The sequence below is a fragment of the Carcharhinus amblyrhynchos genome, chromosome 19, assembly GCF_965287045.1.
Source record: "Carcharhinus amblyrhynchos chromosome 19, sCarAmb.v2.hapA, whole genome shotgun sequence".
In the NCBI taxonomy this organism is placed as follows: Eukaryota; Metazoa; Chordata; class Chondrichthyes; order Carcharhiniformes; family Carcharhinidae; genus Carcharhinus; species Carcharhinus amblyrhynchos.
In genome coordinates this window covers 30,238,614-30,254,018 of record NC_137342.1, presented here as the reverse complement: position 1 = coordinate 30,254,018, position 15,405 = coordinate 30,238,614, and the positions used below count along the sequence as shown (strand labels likewise).

The window sequence follows — 15,405 nt, the reverse complement described above, 5'->3', positions numbered from 1 at the left end:
CTCTTCTGTCTTTGTGGCCATCTCTGAACTGTCTCTGGAGACAACAGGTCCAATTCTCATCCTGCCCTGCCCTCAAACTTCCCACATAAATGGTGAAAATTCAGTCCTTCATTATATTTCAGAAACAGGAATGATGCCACCTGGTCAATAATGTATGAGTTTCTGCATTAAAACTGCAACTTAGTACAAGCTCACACAGTAGTTTATGTTCTATGTGAGTTATAGTAAGTAAAAACCCGATTGAAAGAACTGGTTTCTGGGATATAGTCGATAATTAGCATTTACTCAAAATTGCACACGAACGTTTGGAGAAATAATAAAACCAGTACATCCAACTTATTTTGGTATGACTGGATTTCCTAACAATTTTAATGTTCAGTAGAAAATGAAAACACAGATTGTTATGCTTCTTAGTGAATGAAGATGTCAGTTTTGTCAGTGTCAGGTGCTGCAAGGTCTGATGTAACACAGCTGGATATAAGAGTAAAGCTGCTGTTACTCTGCACCAACAGGAACATTCCTCTGTCTGTGGTGTGTAACACAATAATTAACCCATTCTTAATAAATCCTTAAAGGGTCAAATAAATTGGACACTTCTTCCAAATTTCCAATTAAATCATCCTTACAGCCTTTCTGAAGCGTATGTTCAATTCTGTAGGCTGCTTTGGCTTGTTTGTGAAAGTTCATTTCAGATGGCCCTCTTACGTTCAGCAAAGAGAATTTTTCAGCTCTTCAATGTGGACTGAATTTATACCTAAGTTCTGAAGGTCAAAGCATAGCATTTTAACTCTATCTGAACAAGCAAAAATTAAGCAAATGAATTTTGTTGCTGAAAACGCTTTAGTGTTCTTTTGTTATTTGAACTTGCTATGACATTGGTACCTGCTTTGTGAGCAGTTCTGCAGTCAGCACTAAATTTTACTCCCCGCACCCAGTACTCTCACCAGTAGAAAGGAGGAAGTGTGTAAACCCAGAGCCTCTTTCACTTGATGTCCCAATGTTGGTGACATTTTTTTAAAAGTCAGAAACTTATAGTATGGGATACTTGCTTAGTGAATTTATTTAATGACCAGATCATCCTTTCAGACCTAGGGAGGCAACACTGGGCCTCAGTGCCTATTAGCAAGAGAAAGGCATGCCCACTATGGTTTTATTCCTGATCACTCTTCAGTGACCTCTGGTGGAAATGTGTGGCTACATGTGTTAATGTCAAAATAGGATCAGACTCTGTTGTGGTGCCTCTCTCATCCAAATATCACCTCTATCAATCCACACAGTCAAGGCTCTATGAGTACCAATGATTCAAGAGAGATATAGGAAGGCAATCATTCATTATGGAAACATTAACCAAGGAGTTGTGGCTTCAGAAGAAGAATGGAAAAAATTGGTAGAGAAAATTGTTAGAACATAAGATTCACTGCATTTCCAAACATTCAGCAAAAATATGATAAAAGCAAATTATTGTGGATACTGGAATCTGAAACAAGAAGACAGAATTCTGGAAAATCTCAGCAGGTTTGGCAGCGTCTGTAAGGAGAGAAAAGAGCTGACTTTTCGAGTGGTTTTATGTAACAAAATGGTTAAATGTTTCTTTACCACATTGTATTTTGGTTAGAACATGAACATCTAGTTTTTATAATCTGAATGTAAATGATGAACTGTAGAATGAGAGGTTGATTATTTGCCTGTAAGGATCATATTTAATTTTGACAATCTGAGTGACATCCTAATTTGTACCTGATTGGGAGAAAAACATCAGAGTGGTCACTCAGTGAGAGTACTTTATTCTTATGAATGAAAACAGACAGGTATTTTGGCTTTGTGATCTCCAAAAGACTGCTCATCCTATGTATATTGTAAACCCACCTTGGGATAACATTGGAAATGATAATTATAATATTGAGCAGTACAAGCTGTGTGGGATATTGAGCCAGATTTTCTGTCAAAATAACAGTGAGTTCAATACAGACATAGTTATGTACAAGTCATCTAACAACTTGTGGCAAGGAAGGGAATTGTGAATTGCCACAAGTAACTGGATGATTTCTGCCACTCCCCTGTTAACATGAAAATGACACCTCACTCAATCTCGACATGGGCAAAAATTTAACTCACTCAAAACCAGTTTATTTGCACAGAGTTAAAATTGGGCCCATGCATGAGTTTTCATGAAGTTGCTGTATTTGCATATTTCTTGTTAGTGTGGGTTGCTTCCTAATGGTATCGTTAACGTTTTTGAGATTTATGTTCCTGCAAAGCTGCCTAATCTCCCCAGATGTGGAGATGCTGGCATTGGACTGGGATAAACACAGTAAGAAGTCTCACAACACTACATTAAAGTCCAACAGATTTATTTGGTAGCAAAAGCCACTAGCTTTTGGAGTGCTGCCCCTTTGTTAGGTGAGTGGGAGTTCTATTCACAATAGACTTTAACCTGGTGTTTTGACACTTCTGACGGTGTCTAATCTCTCCACCCTAGAGAGAATACAATTTCAAACTGTGGAGTTTCATTCCTTCTGATAGATAAAGTATTGTCAGTTTTTTCAATTTCTTTCTTTCTCTTATTAGTTTTCATTCATCTCAATTTCCTTTTTTAATCTAATTCTCTTTCTCTACCTGATTTGATTCATAATTCCTTTTTTGTTATCCTTTCTTTCTCAACCTTTAAATGAGTCAAGGAGATAGATTGTTGCCCCATTGTACACCAAGATCCCAAATTCTTCACTGTGCTATTAGTTCATACTTGCAGGGCAATCTTGGGCTTTTTTGGGTTAAATGGGAAGGGGGAAAATAGTTATTTAACAGAGCACACTATATTCCAACAAAGTCTGGCCTATTTTTTATAACAGTGTGCAATTGTGTGCTGGAGGAGACATTTTTGAGAACTTCACAACACACCATGTGCTATAATACAAGCTCCGTAAGGAATTTGCATTTCAACAAATGAGCATACACAAAAACTGTGCATTTTTAAAAATACAATGTGTATACTGTGGAGTTTGGCCCAAGCCATAATTTACAGTTATTACCACTTCATAAATAGTAATTTCAAGAAATCTCTGGATCATACCTTAAAATATCTTATGGAGACCTATATTTTGCTTCTTATGGAGTATGTTGTAATTAGATAATCATAAATTTAAAGTGCATAAAGTCAGAAGTGATTATTTTGGCTTGAAGCAAAGAATGCCCAATAGTTGTTTTCAAGAAAACATTCTGGCCTGAATTTACTTCGGAGTATCCAGAAGCGTGTGAAGTTGCTCGAGGAGATGTTGGGCATGTGACACAGCAACATCGCACCCATGCACAGTACAGTCGGTGGGCACGTACGGGAGTCTGAAGTGCATCTGCCATTCAGCCCTTTGAGTTTGCACCACCATTCAATATGATCATGGCTGATTGTACACTTTCAATATCCCACTCCCACTTTCTCTCCATACCCCTTGATCCCTTTAGCCACAAGGGCCATATCCAGCTCCCTATTGAACATATCTAATGAACTTGACCCAACAGCTTTCTGTACTAGAGAAGTGGGACTCTTATAACCATGCGTTGAAAACCAGTTTAAGAATATGGGATTGTTTCATACTCTCTAATTCGTTCCCATTAACCAATCCTCTATTCATGTTAATGTGCTACCTTCAACTCCATGCACCTTTTTCTTGTGTGGCACCTTATTTGAATGCTTTTTGGAAATATAATAATATTACTGGTTCCTCCTTATTAACCCTACTAGTTACATCCTCAAAAAACACTCAATAAATTTGTTACATTTAATTTCCCTTTCCTAAAACCGTGCTTGTTCATATTATGATGTTCTAAGTGCAGGTTAAGACTTTCTTAACAATTATCATTTTCGCAAAGACTGATATGAGGCTGACTGGCTTGTAGTTCCCTGTTTTCGCTCTCCCTTATTTCTTAATTAATGGTATTATTACCTTTTCTAACTTGAATTTCAGTTGTATCTTGCAACCTCTCTAGTGAGACGTTAACCAGAGTAAATGTAAGTGTTTATGAGCAATCACTTCAGCTGAAAAAAGTGGGTGGAATTGTTTGTTTTGTTGAAGTGTGTCATGTTACTGAAAAGATTGGGAACCACTGGACTAAGGTTGTTTTTCAATTAGAGTGAGTAAAATAGGCGGGTTGGGGATTATGGGGGGCATCTCCATGGAACTCCTTTCACCTATGTCCTGGATATTTACTAGCATTTCTTTCCAATTGTCCTGGAACTAGGTTGCCCATTGAGATGTTTAAGATCCAGGATGTGTGTAGAGAGGTCATCCAGAAAACTTTTATGTTTTTACAATAGATTAACAAGCTCTAAAAATGTGACAGCAATTTGTACAGATTCTGAATTCAGTTACTGATGCTGCATTTTGTGTCATTATATTCCAATAAACTGACTTGCACAGGTAGTCACCCGTTATGCAAAATCTTTGTCAACCAACTATATATTATTTGCACCTCATAGAATCATGAAATCCAAATGGAGTCCATTCAGCCCTTCAAGCCCTCAACTGACAATAATCCCACCCTATCCTCCTAACCTCATATATTTACCTGCTAATCTCACTGAAACTAGGATCAATTTAGCATGACCAATCAACCTAACATGCGCATCTTTGGACTATGGGAGGAAATCCACGCAGACCAGAATTGAACCCGGGTCCCTGACAGAGGCAGCAGTGCTCACCAGTGTGCCGCTGAATTGATGGGGGGAAACCGAGGGAGTGACATAACTTCATCCTTCATGCCATTCTGCAAAGATCATACCCGCAGAATGCTGCACATAATTAGTTCCTTTATAAAATGAGTTTTCAGGGTTACTTGAAGGTCAACTGTATCCAAGTTAATTTTAAGGGTACTATAAAATAATTCCATGGAAAATTAGACGGTCATATCTGTGCCATTTTCCCGTTTTTATATTATTTATGATCTCTGTAGTGATATTTTTAAAAAGTGAAATGTATATTTAATAATTGAAATGATTAAGATTTTGCATTTTAAGATCTAATGCTATGAGCAGATTAAAAGCACAGTTGGCTAAACATTATTTTTGCAGGCAACTTTACATTAAACTACAAAACTGTTTTTGGAACTGTTCCCTTTTAACACAACTGAAAATTCCACTTTACAGATATACTTTAGATTGAATAGTCATTTAATTTGCCTGGACATAGTCCAAAGTGATTCTTAGCTTGCAAGTATCTCCCTCCAATTCCTTTCCATTGTCGGTCATACTTAGCATTTTCCTGGAGATTTTCCCTCCAGCACAAGTAAAGCAAATATTCCAGCCTCACCAATTTGATCTTTTCAATCTGAGTGTGAGCTCTCCTCCCACCTGCCATGTTCCTGCATGGTGAGCCATAGAAATATACAGCCTTTAGTTCTCTTTCTCTCTTTGCAGACAAACTTTGTGAACTTTTTGGGATATCTTAGATTTTGAGAGTGCAAGCATTTCTATCTCCTTGACAACATGAATCACAAGGGCCTTGTATCCAGGTAGAACCCCAAATTTACCCCATCTTGGAAGTGTGATGATGATAATAGGCAGTCCCTGTAGATAGTTTTTTTTTAATGCTTCTGTAAAATGTTTAAAATTTCAGCTTTATTCTACAGGCAGTCGGAGTGTTTGGAAAACATTTACCTCCAGGGTTGTAAAAACAATTTTAAATTACTAATTTCAGGTAGGAATTTGTTACTTTGAGTTAATGCACTTTTGTTTACATAAAAGATTCCATGATAAGTTGATTGGTAGGGTCATGTGATAATGTGGTTACTGTGCAGAGCTGGGTCTATAGCAGGGAGAAAGAAGCTTATGCAGTTGCTTTTGGAGGTCTGTAAAGTCAGAGACATGTGCAGGCTCTTGCTGAGAACTCAACTCATTCCACAAAATCTCTCTTAAAGCTTCAAGACTGTTAACACAATTTGTGTAACAGTATGCCTGGATTGGCATTTCTATATTTATATTAAAAGTGATGCTGATTTACGCATGAATGGAGCTTATTTGAAACTGGAACAGTCATAAGCTAGAAAATAAGATTGCTTCCTTTCATTTTTAAATATTGTTCAATTTGATGGTTAAGTAGCTTAATTTGTTAGAATTATATTTAAAGTGTTATTAAATAAAGTTTGTTTTACTATAAAAGATCCATACTTTGTCAGTGGAATCACTCCTGGAGAGAAATATCCTATCCTCATATGTTTACATCATAAAGGAAGATTGTTGGTGTCTGGTCTGGCTTCCTAATGTAACTTGGGGTTCTGGGTACCCTAACAGAAGGAAGTGGGCAGTTTAAAACAATAGTGCATAACTTGACATTTGCATCACCTTCCTGGGACTGTAGAGACTAACAGTCTAATCACTGTAGACATAGTTGCTACTGCCATTGACTCAAGTATGAACACCTCTTTTCCAGCAAAACAAAACCCTGGGCCTTCCTTTAATCTTTAACAGCACATCACCCAGGTTTATTTTCGTAAGGTAAACTTAAGAAAAAATCCAGTGACCACCCCCCCCCCCCCCCCCAACTTCATTTTATCTTAAAGACACAATCCTGTAGCAATCTTTTAAATCTCACATTAAGTTGTCATGAGTTGTTTTTTTGGCAATTTGTTCTTTTTTTTTCTCCAATAACTCAATTAGTATAATCAGTGGATAATCTCAAAAATATGAACTTTTTGAAAAAGACGAATGCTCACCAGAGGTGTTATGTGCCCAATGCCAATTTGTTTTTACTTTCCAGTAAGTAAAAAATGATTTATATTTCTTATCTAGGTTTTTAATTTTGAATTTGCAAAGAACAGCTTAAAGGGTTAACAAAATTTGAAAGCAACTTTTCAAATTCTGTGTCAGAACAGCAAATGTATTTATTGTTAAAATTGTGATACACTTTATATACTTAAAAACAGAATTTTTGGTTGTGATGGAATGTTTGTGCCACACAATAATCAGGGATTACAACCTCGTACTTTGAATTCATCAACACAAAATCTGGATCCATAGTAACCCATTTTTGGTGCGCCTCAATTACCCTCCAAATCATTGTTATTGGCTATTGCTATAATTATACAAGTGTTGGTACTTTCTGTAGTTCATTAAAGTCTACAGGGGATGGTGTGGCAGGTGCTGTGGTTAAATTTGCAATATCCTCATCACACTTGGGAGCGTTTATTCTCTTTAGTTGGGTGGATAATAGGCGATTGGTACCTGGGTCATTGTTCTCTTCTTTGTATATATAATGGTTTTTCCTGGCTATTAGCCCACCTCCTGGGTGTGGTCCCTATCCAATAGCGCCCCTTGACATGATATTTCTGCTTCCCAACAGTTTAAAATTCACTTCGGTCTGTACAATTCCTATAGTCCCATTCAGGGGACTTATGTCGGTTTGTATCCTCGGCATCATTGCCCTCCTTCATAATTATCAACCATTGTGCTTGATCTCCACATCCTTTCACAGAGCTACCAGCTCGTTGGTGCTGAGGCACCTAGCAATTAATTGGTCCATACACTCAATCTTCAATACCCTGTCTGGTTCTGTTATATTACTAACATTACTAATTACATTATATTACTAATGTATCAATCCTGTTATATTCAGGTACGTGTCAATTATTCGATGTTGTTCAGTCGATCAGTCTGATGAGATCCTATTTGGCGAAGTGACAGATGTGGGGGCCCCCCAGGTAGCAGGTTAGCCAGCAGTACCCTGTGGGTATAAACAAAACTCCTTCCAGATGTCAATTAGTATTACGTTAATCCACCATTCCTATCTCTTCTCTCCGTGCATCCTCTTGGTTCCTTTGTCCCTTGACCTGTCGCCCATTTACAAATCCAAATTATTCCTACTATTAGTGCAGTGGATGCAAAGGCCATAATAATCCCTGTTCTACAGGTTCGTTCATCCACTGGGGCAGTCTGCACATGTTTGCAATTACCAGACTGCTCATTGGGATATGGTTTCAACTGTGTCCAACGTTGCCACGGCATTGGGCTGGGCTTCTCGTTGATCAGAGCATATGTTTGTCCTGCAACAATCACTAAGTAGGATCTCTTCCATTGAACCCCTAACCCTTTTTTTACTTGTCATAAGTTTCACCTTCACCATATCCTCTGGTGTGGGTAATTTAGGGGTATCCTCTCCTGTCATTTTGGTTCAATCCCTATGTTGCTGTTGAGTGTTTACCTGGTTTTTGAGTGCAGAGGGTCTGCCAAAGCACTCTATGTATTGCTGGCAGAATTTTGCTGCACCCTTTCCCATGCCATTCCACTAACAAAATTCTTTTAGCAATTTAACCATACCATCTCTCCCTTTGTGAGCTAATCCATGGTATATTTTCAGCATGGATTGTTGTAGCATCTGGGGCTATTGTTTCTCCCTCCCTTCCTTCCATATTCTGTTATGGCCTTTCTGTCCTCTGTCATTCTTCCACCTTTCCTTCTCTTCTAACATTGCATCTGTCTCACGTTGTTGTCTGAACTATCTGGCTTGCATGGCTGCTACTCCTGGAGTTCATATCTATACCCAACTTATTCTATTCTTTTGCGGTCTGATCAGCCCAACTATTGCCCCTGTGTGCCTGACTCTCAATCTTTCGATGGGCCTGTACCTAAATCATGGCTGCTTCCGAGGGGCTTTGGGCGGCTTGAATTGAGTCTTTGATTAAGTTCTCATATTGCATGTATTCTCCATTCAACGACTCCAGGCTGTCATGTAGTCGTGTACTACACCAAAAGCATGCCTACTGTCAGTATAGCCAATAACTCGCTTCCTTTACCTTACTCCAAGACTTTGGTCAGGGCTAACAATTCAGCTACCTGAGTCGTTATTCCGAGGGATTTATTCTCCTGCAATCACTGTACCTGCATCATCCACCACATGCAGTGCAGGGCTCCCCCTTGACATACTTCCTTGCTCCATCCATATGTACGTTAACCACCCCTTCTCCCACAAATGATTCCTCTACCAAACCCCCACTTGTTTCTTCATTCACTTCCGCTACATGTTCATGCTCTGTTCCTTGTATTGTCAGTCCTCCTATGGGATTTTTCCTTGTATCTCTACTGATTTTCACTTGTCTATCCCCTGGCAAATGTTCATTTCCCACTTCAAGCATCTGCTATCGGAAACTCCCTTCAATCTTCCAGCTTCCAAGAGTTGGACAATAGTATGGGGACTATGGAGGATTGTTTTCCCCATCAAGGTGAGGGGCTCGGAAGCACTTATTTCCCACAAGGCACGTGCTAGGGCCCTCACATCGATGCACACCTTTGGCAATCACTTGGGTAGAAAAGTATCCTACTGGTCTTAGTTTAGCCCCATGTTGTTGGGCCATTACATGCTGCTTGAATCTCATCATTCTCTGACAAAAGATGTGGAATGGTTCAGTGAGTTCTACCAGCCCGAAGGCAGGGGCTTTTACCATAGCTTGTTTTAAATCGGAAAAAGCTTGCAATTGCGGGCAACATTTGCCATGCTGACCTAGCCAGTTTCCCCTTTACCAGAAGCCTTGCATCATCTAAAGTCAGGTCATGAACTTCCCCTAATTCATCCATGACTTCCCAAAAAGTCGAATTCTGGTGGTTTCAGAGCAATGGGCCAAGCTTATCCATGAAAAACTGTTTTTTCAGTTACTACTGATTGGTAATAGTGGTGGCTGCTCCTGCCCCAGCTGCACGGGTTTTTATTGTGGTTTGAATTGGCACCATAGGAGCAGACGGGGCCTTTGTATTATTAGGGAGGGGGGGTTATCATTATGCCGAGCAGCTTCCTTTGGTAAGCTTCCTCAGTCCATCTCTCTACTCTGCCATCTCTGATGCTATTCCCCTTTTTCTCCCACCCTAGGAACTGAGGGTTAGAGTGATCCTGCCACCATCCTCTCATGGGTGTATGTGTTATTTCTGAATGTGCTGCTTTAATAGCGGCTATTTGCTTACAATGCGCCTCCTTCTGGAAATGGTTTTTTATCATGGCACTAGTATGAAGGTGCATTTCTGCCAATGTCCCAGTCACCAACCTTTTTGCTCGGCTTTGGAAGATTCTGTATCATACCCTCTTTCTATCATTTTCTTAATTTTTTATGCTCAATTCCTACTGTTTGTATCAAACTGCCCTTGGGTTCTCACTGGAGATTCTCTGCTTTTTGACCGGCCATTTTCATTCTGTCACATGGCTCTAGTCCCCTAATGCCTTTTCTTTCACGTGGCGATTCCATGCTCTGCTAATCAATCAGGGTGATACGAAAGTCCATTTTTGCTCCTCCCCTCACTAAGCACAATGTACTCAATACTACATCTGTCCGCAGCTTCCTATTTTTAAAAATTTTGTTTGGATCACTCAACTTATGATTTTGGGGCCTAATACATGATTCCTCTATCTCCTAGGTGGTAAATAATACAGTACTCACCCACATAAAAGACGCATCATGCCACTAGAATCCAGTAAATGACCCTGCTCACAGCGCCAATCTGTAGGAGTATTTTTTTCCAGAAATTATGTATTATACTTTCACGTGGAGGATTTCACCTCTTAATTATGGCTCAGCTAACACAAACATTTGTGGAGACAGTACTCTGGTTAAAAGACGTTCTTTATTTTCCAAGTTTGGTCATTGTATGAGGGAGAGTGATTTGGAGCAGTTCCAAATCAACTCTGAAATTACATTACTCTTAGTTCTGTAATTATACAATTTTCAAAAGCTGTTTGTCCACCCCAATCATTATAAGTAAGATTATATATCTTGGCCAATGACAACTACTTCTGGACAGCATGGGACTGCGTGATCAGCTCGTGGTCCTTAAGGGTCTTACTCAATCTCCTGATGTTTTCCAAACTTCCTTATCCAATGTCCTTGGTTCAATGTGTATCCCATTCATAAGGGCTGTCTGGAGACTATTGAGGAGAATTGATTTTTGTTTTGTTTGCTCAGGAGCAGTATTGTTTTAAAGAATGTGACTTTTTACTTAACTATGCCGCATCATGCCTTGCAAGTATTGTTGTTAACAAAGGTATATGCTTTAATACAAAATATGTTTTCAAAAATACATACAAATTCTATTAAGTGGTTATATGTACCTCTTTACAAGCGGTATATTTCAGGTGCTTTATAACTCTTTCTGTATCCTATCTACTCCGATCTTATCTAGCCTGATCTGCTGATCTTTGGTCCCAAGCCATTCTGAATCCCCTTACACTAGGCCAGAATTTATTGCCCTTGAGAAAGTGGTAATGAGGTGCCTTCTTGAACTGCTGCAGTCCTTGAGGTGTAGGTACACCCACAGTGCTGATTGTCATTGGGTCAAAATCCTGGAACTTCCAGTGAAGGAACAGCGATATACTTCCAAATCTGGATGGTGAACGACTTGAAGGAAAAACTACAGCTGGTGTTCCAAGGTATCAGCTGCTCTTGTCCTTCTAGATGATAGTGGTTGAGAGTTTGAAAGATGCTAAGGAACCTTGGTGAGTTCTTGCAGTGTAGCTTGTAAATGGTACACACTGCTGCCACTGTTTGTCAGTAGTGGAGGAAGTGAATATTTGTGGAAGTGATAGCAATTAATGGTGTTGAGCAATGATGGTGTTGAGTTTTTGTGTTGTTCGAGCTGAACCCATGCAGGCAAATGGAGAGTACTTCATTAAAATCCTGACTTGTACCTTGTGGACAGGCGCAGGTGAGGTAGGAGGTAAGTCACTCACTGCAGAATTCCTGGCCTTTGTCCAGTTCTGGCCACAGTATTTATGTCGCTGGTCCAGTTCAGTTTCTGATCAGTGGTAACCCCCAGACGTTTGGCCATCTGTGGTAGCCAAAACTGCAACCTCAGACTTGGCGTGGTTCACATTGCCATGGTCACTTTCATAGCCAGTGGCAATGACATTTTGTGTGTTAGGCTCCTTCTAAGCTGGAGATGGAGATATTTGCAATATCCAATACAGCTGTGCAAGGGATGTCACATTCAAAGAGACTACATTTCATTGCCAGTGAGCAGGAAGCAGAGTGATAAATTATTGGCTTCCCCAAGGTACAGACTGTGTCTACTTTTTATGGGTACTGTACTGTGCCTCAAAACCAGTTGGTGTGTGCCTCAAAACCAGTTGGTGTGTGATCATAGGCTGTAGATCTTGCAGGTCAAGAGATCCTGGGAGCAGTCACTGTTTTTGTTCATCTGGATTTGTGCCACCACACAAACCAAAGGGTAGCTAGAGACATGGTCTACGAATCCTGTGTGCAAAATGTGCACAGTACAAATTCAAGGAAAGTTGAGTGCTGAAATGATAGAGAACATTCCTCTGCTAGAATGTTTCTGCAGGTTAGACCACCCTGGAGGAGACCTCTGATGTCAAGATTTATGTTAATTTGTATACTGAATAACCTTACCATCATGAAAGCACAGCCTTATATATTCCCTTAGTGCCTGTGTGCACCTTTCCCTTTCCTAGTCTGTAGTATTACTCCTGTGACTGGAGGGTGGCTGGTTGGATGCTGCTGACTTTAATTGTAAGGGACTGCAGATAGCCTTGCAGGACAACCTTGAGCAGCTCTGGGTCTAGAAAGCCTGACTTCAGACTGTAAATTGACATGGGTGGTAGTACCATGGGCTGGCAATTTACCAAACAGCAAGAGCATTAGCAGAGTTGCAATGATGGAAAAATGAATACAGTCATCCTGAGAGACAACAAAGGTTAGTGCTCCATGGAAGTACTGCCACTGCCCTGGCGTGGTGCCTCAACAATCTTCTTCATTACTGTATTACAGTGACACCCAGCAAGCTCATTTGTTCAATAGCATCTGCATAAAGGAGGCAGCCTGAGCTAGCATGGCAGCAGTGATAAGTGGAAAGCACATCAATGACATGGTGCTATCTGTTTGACTAATATGGCTATCATAGTTGAATATCTGGCAGCATGAACAAGTTGTGAGATGTGAATATAAGGCCTGCAGCAATGCAAGTGCAACGATAAATATTATGTGTAAGTCCTGATTAACAGAAATTGTTAAGTGACTGAAGGGATGTGGTGCATTGTGCATCATCAATGGCCAGCAGTGCAGTTGTTGGGATATGGCATTCGAAGATGAATTAATTGATCTTAACCACTTGTGTGAGTCACTGATTTTTTTTTTGCAATGCTGCACATTCCTGGCTTTAATCACTGCAGCTATCTCGTTCCGCTGTTTTCTGAGCAGTTGTCCGGAGGGTCTTCTGTGAATATAGCATTTCTCCATTGCACCTCCTCACTAAGGCCTTCTGTGCATCATTTAAAAACTTTGGAGCATATTTTCTCCCGTGTTGTCATTGTTCAGGCTTTTCCCACATTGTAATGACTTGTACAAGGACTTCCGCTACCTGCTTCAGCAATGATGCACCTCCCTTTGAAGAGGTACAGATTGGCTTTATTTGTCGCAGACTACCTCTAACTGAGGCAAGCCTCATACTATTTTAGATTCCTGCTGAGGTGTGAGGCCACTCAAAAGCATAGTTGGTGCTAGCTCCATTCTATAATCATGGGAACAAATAGGCAGCCAGAAGGTGCCTTGCCACCTGCATCACATTGAACTGGTACAAGGTATTTGCACATCACAAGTTCCTGTCCATTCTTAGGGACTGTTCAACTTTAGCTCCTGTATCTCCAAAAAGTTCTTGTAATTTTTTTTTGTTTCACAAACAATTGAAATGATTCAGTTCTGAAGTATGACATTAGACCAAATGCTGATGCACCTGATTGATGTTCCAATGCATTTTACCACGAAGTGGTAAGACAGGATCGACTAAATTAATTTCCCATATGACCAATATTGGCATCAAAGTACGTTAAGTGATTTGAAAGTGATTTATAAAGAAAAATTTGCAATCCAATTACTCCAGGCTGCTTTTATACTTAGTCATTTGTCTCAAGGATGCCTTCTCGATCTCAAGTGGGAATGGAATGGATTGTGAGTAGAGAATATAAAATAGTAAAAAAAAAGTATATCTTTAAGAGGTGGTAGTTTATCATACAGAAATGCTGAATTGTTTATTGGTATCAATGTCCTTATTATTGTCTCCCTTCTTGTTTTTCAAAACTATGGTCTGAACTAATGAAAGATTTTTAAAATTCCAGTACTACTTGGAACCTCGAAGAAAACTTGAGGAAGCACGTGAAAGATATGGATTGAAACCAGAGGATTTCTTTGTTTTAAAGCATGGAGAATCAAAGAATTTGAGTGAGGAAGAAGGTTTTCAGTGAAAATACAAACTGTTTAAGGGCAAGGTGTTTCACACACAGCAAGCGGACGTGGTTTGTCTTTCTGATAACCTTTGTTTTTAATTTCGGACTGAATTTTATTGAAGTGCCATTAGTTTACGAATTGTCACAATTCTTTAATCTCACTGCACATATTCTACAAACAAGCATCATGTATGCTTGCCTTAAAAGTGAATTTTCTTTCCCATAAAATTTTTCAGTTAAAAATCTATATAGTGTTTATTTTATCAAACTACCAAAAGATGTTATCTTATTGCTGATCGCTTTGGATAAATGTGGGTTTTGCAGTGTGTGAGCTGCCTAAAGTGAACCCGTGATTGTCTTCCATTGTAGATGCATTCAACCTGCCACCTGCACGTTTGCCAAAAATGTTTTAAGTTTGCACACTTTTAAATAAATGGATATTTTGAGCATGTGAAATGCATAAGCTTTACTGTAACTAGATACTATACATGCAGTGATTTCAGTGCAGCTTGAATTATGACCTTGAAATGGAAAGTTGGCCTTAAGCCAAGTGCCTCTTTAATAAGCAGAAATTTTACTGACACTATAGATGCATTGGTGGTCAGGTAGATGTACGAAGATGCGGATTATCAGTGAATTTATTTGAATAAATAAATAAATAAATAATCTGTGGCCATGAGCAATATGATTGGTCGTCATTGCAAAAATAAGAGTATGCTACATTGAATGGGGAAGATGCAAGACTGAAGGGAAAGAGTAATAGTAGGGCTACCCAGTAAATTCAAAGGTGCTTTGCTGGAACCCTGGCTCAGTCTGATATGCTAATTAACCTCAATTTGTATTCTTGGCTGTTTTATAAATACTTTGTCTCCTCTCTGGCAGGAGATGTTTTAAATGTTTTTAATCAATTTTCTCAGAGGGATAGATGTTGTTTTCACTGCAGGGAGTACATCTGTCCTGGGTTTGAATGGCTAATGTTACATATTTTGTAGCTACTATTCTAATACTCCTTTCCAACTGATTAACACTTAAGGACTGTGTGGTTGTAGTGTTTGCACCATTAGAAATGAGTCAGAGCTGAGGTGAAATATTTTTAGTACTCAAAAATGTGATAAAATGTAAAAATTGAGAAAAAAACTCCAGCTGATCTCTCAATGACATTGTTCATGAACAAAAATTAAAGTTTCTATTTTCCCTTTTTTGT

The 15,405-nt window shown here is 39.3% G+C and overlaps 1 protein-coding gene across 4 annotated transcripts in view; it reads left to right on the top strand.

The window, feature by feature from the left end:
* napepld (N-acyl phosphatidylethanolamine phospholipase D) overlaps positions 1 to 15,400 on the top strand; it is a 50,558-nt gene extending 35,158 nt beyond the window's left edge. For all 4 annotated transcript variants that reach the window (XM_080207474.1, XM_080207475.1, XM_080207476.1 and 1 more), the window contains exon 5: positions 14,094 to 15,400. In XM_080207474.1, the coding sequence (XP_080063600.1) occupies positions 14,094 to 14,219 (126 nt within the window). In that variant the 3' untranslated portion in view covers positions 14,220 to 15,400. The remainder of the gene's footprint in view (positions 1 to 14,093) is intronic.
* Positions 15,401 to 15,405: the final 5 nt, after the last annotated feature.